The sequence below is a fragment of the Microplitis demolitor genome, chromosome 10 (assembly GCF_026212275.2).
Source record: "Microplitis demolitor isolate Queensland-Clemson2020A chromosome 10, iyMicDemo2.1a, whole genome shotgun sequence".
In the NCBI taxonomy this organism is placed as follows: Eukaryota; Metazoa; Arthropoda; class Insecta; order Hymenoptera; family Braconidae; genus Microplitis; species Microplitis demolitor.
The window spans coordinates 1,257,031-1,269,176 of NC_068554.1; the positions used below are offsets into that span (position 1 = coordinate 1,257,031).

General features: G+C 30.4%; 2 protein-coding genes across 2 annotated transcripts; both read left to right on the forward strand.

Annotated features, from left to right (window-relative positions):
- Positions 1–3,689: 3,689 nt before the first annotated feature.
- Positions 3,690–5,639, forward strand: LOC103571742 (osiris 3-like protein). The gene is made up of 3 exons (XM_008550015.3): positions 3,690–3,870; positions 3,976–4,499; positions 4,613–5,639. Exons 2-3 carry the CDS (start codon positions 3,983–3,985, stop codon positions 4,984–4,986), a joined length of 891 nt encoding a protein of 296 aa, XP_008548237.1. The 5' UTR covers positions 3,690–3,870; positions 3,976–3,982; the 3' UTR covers positions 4,987–5,639.
- A 2,814-nt stretch (positions 5,640–8,453) lies between these two features.
- LOC106693595 (uncharacterized) lies at positions 8,454–9,847 on the forward strand. Its single transcript, XM_014441944.1, has 3 exons — positions 8,454–8,922; positions 9,407–9,484; positions 9,570–9,847. Exons 1-3 carry the CDS (start codon positions 8,514–8,516, stop codon positions 9,845–9,847), a joined length of 765 nt encoding a protein of 254 aa, XP_014297430.1. The 5' UTR covers positions 8,454–8,513.
- The last annotated feature ends 2,299 nt before the right edge of the window (positions 9,848–12,146 follow it).

Sequence of the window (12,146 nt, forward strand, 5' to 3'; positions counted from 1 at the left end):
CTACATATCACACTAATATACCTAAATATTAGATTCCTGGGTATAAGTATAATATTTATCAAGGCGCTTATATCGTGCAACGAATACCAAATCTATGTAATGCAACTAGACGAACCCCATAAGTTGTTATTAATTTAAATTCCATGCTGTGACGATATGATTAGCTAGTTCTATCTAGTTAGCAGCTATAAATACATACAATGTGATAAGCATCGTAGCGTTACATTTTTTTTTAATTATTTTTATTCACTCTTTGTGAGTATGGATTTAATTAAATGCCTAATTATATACTATTGTTCGTTCGTATATACTATTATGGAAAAATTTATTCTTAGCTTTTATTACAATGGGAAATTTTTTTATTATTTTCCTAGTCTCGTATTTTTGAGTCCACATGTCAGTTATATGCATGTTGAATAATTTTTATCAGCAATTAATAAAGTAAAGGGCAAAATGGCCCGTCATAAAAAAAAACCCATAAGAAAATGTACTGAATTAGTTTTTTTATGAAAACCATAAGTAATGTCAAATTTGTCATATTTATTTTTGTTGATTGTAAAAGATTTCCAAAGTGAACGCGAGCTAAATCCGTGCGGAGCGGATGACTGTTTATTTATTTAATCTCCTTGGAGTGAAATTTTCTTCATAAACATGTTTATTTTAATGTGAAAACTTTGGAACTCGAGTGAATTCAAATTAAAGTCTGAATTCACTACCGATTTTCTATGGTGTGGAAATTTGAAATTGTCAGCAATAAATTTTTTTGATGTCAATTTAAATAGTATAGGAAATGGAATCTTTTACTGGTCTCTCCGGTATAATCTATCAGCATTTAAGAGAGTAGAGGATAATATATATGTATATATATATATATATATATATATATATAGCAGCCAAACCGGTCGAATAAGTTCTCACTGAGGATCCAAAGAATCGGACGGAACTGCGAACCCGTTGACCAAGTGGCCTCATTTAAACGAGAAGACCGGAAACGGGGAACCAATACAATCAATGCTGGCAATATTATCAGTGTGTTGGTTATTCTGATAAATTATCGTCCACCTAATCACACTTGATTACTCTTTCATTTCCACTTACGCCTGATTTAGTTATCGTATTTTCCCACATAATTTATTGTACCATTAGTATTTAATTGCTGATATTTTTGCTGTTTAATTAATAGCCTTCTAATGGCCGCTAATTCTCTGTCATTAAATTAATGCTTTAACAATGAGATCACTGAAAAATTATTTTTTGTATCAATCGACTCATTTTTGGCTGCCTCATTTAATTTCAATGATTTAATTTTTTTGTGTAAATTTTTTTTGTTTTTCGCTACGTTTAAAGAAAAGTGGCATCAAAATGCATCCATCCTTTGCATCTCGACACGATTATTGAAAAGCAATGGCCTCCTTTGCCAATATATACATATATATTTATATTTATTAGAATTTGAAAAAAAAACATTAATAACTGACCCATTAAATATTTAATTACTATTCAAAAAATTCTTATAGAGCTTAAATTAGTAGACTTGTTAATTAAACCCATTTTACATGTTTACTACTTACTCAAAAAATTTTAATATCCCAAATAAAATTTCAAAATTTATTAAACTTGACCTTTTGGCGGCAACAGGTCATTGATAATAAATTTGACTTTCAAATCGCTGTAACTTTTTAACCGTTAAATTTAGCGACTTTACTTATCAGAACAATTTTGTAGAGGATAAAATTTTCTAAAAAAAGTGTCTTATACTTTTTTTTGATAACTTTCAAAATAAACGCCTGCAGCTCAAAAGAAAAAAATTTTCCATTTGAAATCAATTTTTTTTTTTTTTTCAACAGTATAATATATATATATATATATATATATATATATATATATATATAGATAAAATCTAACTGCACTTGACCTTCCGTCACCAATACCGTGGAAAGCTGCTCCGGATTTATAAACTAATGTTTCTCCCTCACTTCCTTTCCTCCCTTCTGAAGAAACGGTGAGAGTATCGTGTTCAAGTTGTCTCGTTGTTGTCCAGACGAGGTCATTTCTACCATAAATTACTATTTTTCCCAATTAATTATTCCCATAAAATAAAATAAAAATACTTAATTTCACTTAATAACTTTATTTTAATTTTAAAAATTAAATATTTAATTACTTGCGCCGTAAATTGACTGCGCCTGTGCCCAGTAATTAGCGACCGTTAAATTAAGTAGGGGACGCATCACTACGCCCACAGGCACAATGATGATTAAAGTTTGAATATTTCAATGTAGATTCCGTCTTATTGGTGGAAAAAATTGTTTTATTAATTAAAACTTTAAAATTCTATCGCGATCTCTAATTTTTTCTCGCTCTACTCACATCAAATAGAATTTAAACGGCTTGGGTTTGCAATAACCGATGCGAGAGGAAAGGAAGCAAGTGGAATTTAACGCGGCACGATTAATGACCAGTTTCATATAAGGTTGATACAACACACAACTGGATAAATATGATGCCGTGCGTGCTCTACATCCGTGACACCGTTCTCGAGCCGTCGTGGGGCTGTTCCTCAGCATCACCCGGTTCTTTAAGTATTATTAAATTTCATATATGTACGCACATACATAAATTATTTTATTACAAACAAGGAAATAAATAATCCAACCAGTTATCACTCGTTTATTTTTAATTTAACAAAAATCTATTTTATAATTAAAATAACTCATTAATTATTGAGTCTAGGAAAAAATTTAATGAATACTTTTTTGTAGCAAATTCAATTTTCTACAAGTTTGTTTATATACATTTTTGCCGTATTTCTGACAGATAACTCAGAATTTTCATTTAAAAGGATCAGCTTATAATTCAAATCAAAATCTCATCTTATTAATAATTTTATTTTTTCAAAATGAAATTCTGGCTAAACTATCAAAAATATGACAAATTTATATCAACACAATTTTAAAGGAAATTTAATTCTCTACAATTTTGTTTATATACATTTTTATCGTATCTCTGATAGATAACTCAGAATTTTAGTTTAAAAGACTCAGTTTATAATTTAACCAAAAAATTCCATCCCATTAATACTTTCATTCTTTCAAATTAATATATTAGCTAAACTATCAAAAATATGACAAATTTCCTCTCATACAATTTTATAGGAAATTAAATTCTCTACAAAAAAGATCTCTATGACTTTATCTCTAAATTCAATAGTTCCTGCAGAATTTTGATTCTAAGTCAACTCCATAAATTTTTCCCAAACTCCGTCAAAATAAAATTATCATTAAAAAATAAATAACCATATAAATGCATGTGAAATTAAAAATGATGTTTGTCACGATGAATGTCGTTTTTGTTTATGTTGTGGTATTTATGCAGGAAACTTTATAAAAGTTACAAAGAACCAGTTTAGAAGAGGAAATACTTATGCCTCCCGCACTAACCTACTGCATTAAATACCACATCAGCAATTCCCATACGATTACTTCTCTCCTTTCTTATTCTCACTCACATCTCACATCTATTGCCTTGCAGTCGAGCTAAGTCGTCTATGTTGTTGTTGTTGTTGTTACTACAACAAACTCGAGTGCACTGCATGCTGGACTCAGCACTGGATCCCTCCACCTGGAGTAATGGTGGGCACCTCTCGGATCTTCTAAGCGAGATCTACGTATATAAAGTGACCGGGGCGAGACGCAGGATCAGAAGCCTTGCTCTCCTCGTGCACGCACCGATTGAGGGGCTGCATTATTTATTAATTATCGTCAGCTCAATCGTTTGTTGTTAGTTTTCGTTATTTAAATTTCCGGTCAACAGGAAATCTGTCGCGATTATTTTCGCGAGTGACATTTGTTTGGCTTCGTTAAATCACAGGTGAGTTGTCATATTTTTAATCACTACTATGGATTTTAATTCAGTGTCTAATAATTTAATTTTTATTTTTAAAATTACGATTATTTTTTTTTTTTTTTCGTATAGATTCAAAATGAAAGGAGCAATAATACTATTGGTATCGTGTCTTGCGAGCGCGACCCTCGCAAATCCAATGGATAAAATTGAAAAAATCGGAGTAATTGATCACCAGCAGCAGCAGCAGACTGTGACCTTGACTGATCGTGCAAAGTACGAGGAGGAGCTTATGAGAAAATTAAATAACAAGTGCTCTCAAAATGACATAAGCAGTTGTGTAATGCTTAAACTTGTAACATATATGAATAAGTTATTAAAAAAAGCGTCAATTGAACTGACAGATGACATCGAGATAAGAAAAACAAGTCAGGCTACTGAAGAAGTCATAACTTATGAAGCCGGGCGCAGCAAAGACGACGACTCGGAGTTCATGGATTTGGTAACTGGTAAAATATATGCCTTCGTCAAGTCCAGAAGCATCAAATGGCGAGTTTTACCTGAGGATGACGTTGTCGTTTCCGCTTCTGAAGACGAGACCGGGTCTTTAAATCTCGGATTGTCTCTCGAACGCGCTGACAATTCGCTTATTGATGGTAAGTTTTTAAATTGAGTCTGACCAGCGGTCACTTTATCTACTTATATATGTATATATATTTGATAGATTTGATTGTCAAAAAAATTTAAAAAAATAAAAATGATTTTTAAGCTCGAGGAAAAAAAGGCAACAACATGGGCCCACTTTTGGCGGCGGCAGTACTAAAAATCGGTCTCATTGGGGCCTTGGCTTTCAAAGGTCTGGCTTTACTGGTCGGTAAAGCTCTGCTCCTTTCGAAGATCGCTCTCCTGTTGGCCAGCATCATCGGTCTGAAGAAATTATTCTCGCATCAAAAACACGTCACCTATGAAGTTGTGGCGCATCCGCATCATTCCGCGAGTCATTCGTTCAGCGAAGGCCACGGCGGTGGGCATGACAGTTACTCAAGTGGATGGGCGAGAAACTTCCACGGGCAAGTGTTACCTACTGAGCAACGAGCCGCTCAAGAGCTCGCGTACTCCGCTCACGTTCCAGCTGCTGTTTGAGCTGATGGAAACCACGAGCACGAACTTTACCCACGATCAATCTTTATAAATATATTTATTTTATTTATTTATTTATTTATTTAACTTTACTTTATCTTTATCTTCTTATCGACTTGAAATATCATCCGCTCATTTTACCCCCTCTTTATTCATTCATTCATCATTTTTTTTTCTTACTTGATTTTCATCTGTATATTTGAAAATTTTGAAACGAACTGGGACGTGATTTTTTTCTTACGCTGACTAAACAAACTTGACTCGAATATACACGAGACTCATACATTTTTTTTTATACATAAGCACTTGTACAGACTAAAAATTACTGACGATTAATTTTAGTGCACAAGACGGACATGGAAAAAATTAACGTAGACGACACAGTATTTTTTATTTTTTAATTGTTATTTATTTATTATTGTCATTGTTATTATTATTATTATTATTATTAAATTGTATAAAATTATATATGACGACTCGAGTTGAAGATCATGGGTCTAATGATCTTTTAATTATAACTTTTGGTAACTTTAGTTTGTAAAATATAATTTTTGAAATTTTTACATTAATAAATTATAATTTTTGTATTTTAACTTGTGATAATTTAAATTATTAAATTTAACCAAATTTCTAAAGTCATAATTTTGAGAATTCAATTAACTGTCAGTTCAAATTTCTAAAGTCAAAATTTCGAGATTTTGATTTACTGTTAATTCAAATTTAAAAAGTCATAATTTCGAGAATTTATTTTACTGCAATTTCAAATTTCAAAATTTAAAAAGCCAAAATTTCGAAAATTTAATTAACTGTCAGCTAAAATTTAAAAAGTCAAAATTTCAAAATTTGAATTAACTGTCAGTTAAAATTTAAAAAGTCATAATTTCGAGAATTTATTTTACTGCAGTTTCAAATTTCAAAACTTAAAAAGCCAAAATTTCAAAAATTTAATTAACTGTCAGCTAAAATTTAAAAAGTCAAAATTTCAAAATTTGAATTAACTGTCAGTTAAAATTTAAAAAGTCATAATTTCGAGAATTTATTTTACTGCAGTTTCAAATTTCAAAATTTAAAAAGCCAAAATTTTGAAAATTTAATTAACTGTCAGTTAAAATTTAAAAAGCCAAAATTTCGAGAATTGAATTAACTGTCAGTTAAAATTTAAAAAGTCAAAATTTCGAAGATCATTAAGTCGAAAATCTAGTCGAGTCTTAATCATAAGTCTCGTCATAACTCCTAATTATTAATGTTGTCATGATAATTAATCCCACTTGGAAGTTGATTTAAGGCGACCAATTACTTTGTATAATAACTTTACTATATATTTGTTGTGTTATATATTATTTAATAAATATGTACTTATTTTTTTTCGTAAGACCTTTTATTTAATTTATTAACAATAATTTTTTTACTTACTAATCTTTAAATAACTATTTAAAAAAACCGTTTGAACATATTTATGTACATATATATAGTAATAATGATAAATAAAAATGCGGTTAAGAGGATATTGCTTGTCGGTGGGCACTATCAGATGCTTATGAATCATCAAGAAGTAATCCCGTTATACCGCACCCGAGTTCGAGTCCGTCCAAGTCCAAGCCCGAATTGTGTGTGGGGCCAAGTGATCAAAGACAAGCTGCAAGCTGTATATAGCAACGAGAGAGGAGAGATGATGCTCTTGACCTCGTCTCCGAGAGTGATCAAGGATAAAAGAGTGCGCAGCGAAGGTATTCAAATAAATAAGAAATAAAGAAAAAAAAAAAAAGTAAATGAGGAGAAATAATAATAATAATGATGCTGTAAAGATAAAATAAAAAAATATGTGTGTCCGAGGAGCACAAGGTGCGTAAAAATTCATTCAAATGAGTCGGCCTCGATTCATCCAGCTTTCTCTTGGACACGAAGGAAGATCAGATAGATTTTGGTTTTATTTATTAATTATTTTATTTATTTAGATTATTTTAAAGACTTCTTTAGTTCGCAAACTAGGTATTTGTACCGACTTTCGATTTCGAATGATTTATTGTATCGCTATGTATATATATATATATATATATACTTTTGACAATTATTTTATAATTTGTCATTTTTGGTAGGAATTATTTTCTTTCAGGTGAAAGTTTTTGAAGGCATATTAAAAAAATATTTTTAATTTAATTTGAGAGTCAAAAATTTAACCAAAAATTTTGATAAATAAATTTTTTTATTTTTTTTTTGGGTAAACTAAATTTTACCTGAACCTAATTTCGAAATTTCCTGAAAAAATTTCATCTACAGCTGATTGTAAAACAAAATTTGAACATTAATTTTGAATTTTTGTCATTTTTTTTTTTTTTTTACACAATATCGAAATTAGTCAAAAAAAAATTTTTCATTTAAAAAATATCATTTATTGAAAATAATAAATTAAAAAAAAATTTTCTATAATTATTACATATATATAAAATATATGAAGACGTGTATCTGCGATCAATTCCTTATAAACAATAGACATAATTTCGAATCGCAGCTCTAGATATACCTGCCATGAATGCGCAGATCACGATTCCTGCATAAGGGTTACATTTTTGCAACTCCCATAATCACACACAATAATAATATCAATAATAATAATAATAAAAGCAACAAGGAACAGTAACCAAGTGTAGTGATGTCTAGAGAAGTGGAACAGAAGAGAAAGGCTGAAGGAGATGAACTAGATTCATTAATCGATCTTCTTCTCTCTTCACTCTCGGCTCTTCTCTCTCCCTCTCACCCATCCTCGCTCATTATTTTCCTCCTCACCAATTTTCAATTTTACTTATTACCATAAATAATTCAGTGTTATACTAAAATATTCAAATTTTTTAAACGGAGCAGCCTAGAACCCGTTAAGCGTAAAAACCTACCACACAAATTCATAAGCAAATGCATATAATACATATATATACATTCATTTGAAATAGTAATTTATCAATAAAATCTTAAGAATTTGATGTCTACGCTACTTATTGCTGCACTTACTCTCAGCAAAAACAAAGTAGTTATTGTTTGTTCCTAGAAAAATTAATATTAAATAAAATTTAGTGCTCATGGTAAATTTTTATTTTGTAACGCTCTGAAACACTTTATTTTAGTATTTATTTATTTTTAAATACGATAACACGGGGTTTTATCTAAATATATACAGAAGAAGAAGAACAACAAGATGGAGATTTACAAAATTGGACAAGCGAAACGGAAGTTTAATTTTACTACTACTACTACTACTACTAGAACAAAAAAAAAATAAATAAAGACGAAAAACCTGACGATGCTGCGCATAGATCCATAAAGAAAAGATGACGGTTTTTGTTTACGGTAATTGTTATAGCACTGAAATAAAAATAAAAAATAAATACAAGCTTCAGTGCAATCTATATAAATCCAATGGTGTTTGAAATAAAGTTAGTCATCTTCGGATTGTTGACCGGTAGGCTGATCTCGAAAAAGTGACCAAATATTGGTAAATTTTTGAATTTGTTGTGGCAGTAACAAGTACCTGGAGATTTATGGAAATGAAGATGAAGATGTTGATGTTGATGTACTGTGGGATGTTGATGGTGGTAATTACACATGTCGAATGTGAGTTGAGGGATTATCGGGATCCCTGGAAAGGGCTGCCGATGTTGTGTTCAAAAGAAGACCCGAGGAATGTATCTATTTCCTGTCATGGAGTGAGAATTGTCAAGCGAGTTATACAACAGTTGTTGGAACGTGCTGCCACTACATCAAGGATTCAAATTACTGATGGAATTAGCATTGTTGATGATGAAACTCGGGGAAGTGGTAATTCAGGGGACAGAAAAGCTAGAACTCTGCAGAGCACTATTTTGGGATTGTTCCAGGGTAGAGAGCTGAGAATTAAATTAAGTAATCTCTTGCCTTTTGATTGGGAGAGTTTTGCTACTGATGAAGAAGGTATGCTTTTTAATTTTTTTAGAAAATTCGGATTTTATATCCAGTAAATTTCAAATTTGTATCAGTAGTCCCAAAATTGATAATTTTTTGAAAAGTCTTAACAAAAGAAAATATTAGTATTTTATATAAAAATTTTTTTTTGGCACCAAAGGGAGTTTTCGCAATTTTTAAAAGTGGGGTAAAATGGACTCCAAAAGAGAACTCGAGTTAATTTAAAGTTTTTGTTTTTATAATTGTGGCCCATTTTACCTCAGTCAGTTAAAAAAAAATTGACGGAAATTTTGGGAATGGTCAACTTGCCCCATTATTTTTTAAAAATCGTAAGTTAGTATTTTTGATAAAAAAATAGGATCTCATATTACTCCGCAGTCCTATGTATATATGGGGGAGGGGAGGGGGTCAAAATTGAAAATTAAAACAAATTAATTAAAAACAGTGAAAATTTGATTTACTATTGATTACATAACGAAAATTTATTAATTAGGCCGTAGAAGAAACGACTACGGACTAGGAGGGGGTAAAAAAGGCAACAACAATATTTTCATAATGGCACTATTAATGGGTACGTAATTAATTAACCAATAATGTATGCTAATTATAAAAACTATGAGACTTTTAAATATAGCTAATTAATATAATTATGAAAGGTAAAATGTTGGGAGTAATTGGCTTCAGTACATTGGGATTTTTGACAATGAAAGCATTGATGGCTTCCTCATTAGCGCTAATGCTGTCGATTATTCTGGCGGCTAAAAAGTTTTCAACAAACAGCCAACCCAGTGAAAATCACATTGTCTACGCAGCGCCAATACCAGCGCCCGTGGAACCTCATCAGCGACGCAGAAGACACGCTCAGGATATCAAGATGTCGCCCTATCACGGCTGGTTGAAGAGTAATATCAAAGTTCTGCCAAAGTCTCTATAAAAATTTATTTGAAAGAGATGAGATAGAAAATTTCCTCTAGATAATTTTATAATTTACCAAAAAATTTATTTATTTATTTATTTATTTGAATGTGTACTGAGCTTATATTTATGGAATTTATATATATCTTGCAATAAAAGAATATATTTGCTGTATAGTGTAGCCTCGAACTTGACTCGTAGCTTTTATTTGTGAAAGGTCGATTGAGCAGTTGAGAGTGTGGAAAAAAATAAAAATTATTAAATAAAAAGGTAAGAAGGATAAGAGGAGGAGAAAAGTATATAAGAGGTACCGAGCTCTGAAGAAAGTGGGTCACCGACCTGTTGCGTTATATGTATATATATATATATGTGTGTTTACCATTTATTTAGTTGAGTTTAAAATGCTCAAAGTGGTACACTGGCTATCAGGAAATAAATCCGGCGACCTTGACACTTTTTTGTTTTCACTATTTTTTTTAATCATTTTGATTTTTAGAGCTTGCGAAAATATTGCGCTGAAAATAGTAATATGATGGGTAGTAGGAATAATTTCCATTGAAAATACTGATTTTCAGGGCTTATGGATAAATTTTTCATGAAAAATAGTAATTCGATGGATACTGATTATATTTTTCATGGAAAATAGAAGTTTAATGTACGGTAAAACTATTTTCCATTGAAAACAATAGTTTAATGGAAAACAAAACTCTTTTTCATTGAAAATAACGTTTTTCAGGACTTATGGATAAGTTTTCCATGGAAAATAGTAATTCGATGGATACTGATTATATTGTCCATGGAAAATAGAAGTTTAATGTACCGTAGAATTATTTTCCATTGAAAACAATAATTTAATGGAAAACAAAACTCTTTTCCATTGAAAATAACGTTTTTCAGGACTTATGGATGTTTTCCATGGAAAATAGGAATTTGATAGATTTGATGATATTTTCCATTGAAAAAATCAATTTAACGTGTAATGGAACTATTTTCCATGAAAAATAGCAATTTAATAGATAATGAAACTCTTTTCCATTGAAAATGGCGATAAATACCAATTTTCAGGATCAATGGAAAACATGTCCGTCGAAACTGATAATTTAATTACTTGTAGAAATATTTTCCATTAAATGGAGTAATTTCATAAATAATTTTCAAAAAACTGTAATTTTTATTTGAATATTCGAAAATGGAATTATTTTTTCGAGATCATCAAAATTTTTTTATTATTTTTGCAAATAAGCCCTCATTTTGCTGTGTCGCCATCTTTGTACATATTTATTAAATGGAATGAAATTTAATGGTAATTTTTTTGGTAAATAAAAAAAAAATTTCAGGTGTCCCATCATATTCCCATTTCCACCATTATTATTATTCTTATACAAAATGATGATAAATCTCAATAAAAAACCGAAAAAAAAAATTTTAAATGAAGATGATGAAATATCGCTCAAGGCAATGAAATTTCTCTGTTAGTAAGTGGAATCAATCAAAGAACGTGCGACTTTTAGATTTCAAGAGTATATAATATATAAGAAGACTGTAACATTATCTCAAGAGAGGTATACTTGTTAAAAACATGTTTGTTACTTTTTTATCGGCATATCTTCACTTGTTACTCATCTTCTTCTTATTCTCAATTCTCTCGGCAGTTCTATTCCTCCTCCCATGAGGTATCAGGATCCAGCTGACAGAGATCGAGACCTACTGACACGGATTCCAAGCGTTTCCTTTTTTACGTTTCGAATATCATAAAACGAGGGGAATAAAGCTGAATTTGCCGCAGACGAGAATTATACCTTAATGCATTAACTTCCTGTTGAGCTGTTATTAATTTTTTTTTTTATTTACTGTCATTTCAACGTCATTGTCAATTTAACTGAATGCAGTATTCATTTTTTATATATTTATTAATTAACGACTTTCATTCTCGATTCAATATTATGCATTATGCCCATGATCATTCAATTTGTCATCCTCGAATTTGATAATTTTTTTTTTTTCAATTACGTACTCTATTAAAAACTCGAATCTCCCATTGTCAGTAATAAAAAAATTATTTGAATTAAATTAGCCATTTGAGTTCCTCACATAAAAAAAACCGTTAGAACCCATTCCGAAACGTTTCTCAAATACATTAGACATCAGATAGATAAATTTGAAATTCAAATAGAACAACCTACGGTCGGTGTGGGATCACATGATAGTGTACTTTCTTCAGGTCAATTGTGTCGTATTTTCTAAGCTTCACATAAATTATATATGCCTACACATATATATTCTTAGATACTTTTATTACATTTTTTTAAAACTTGACC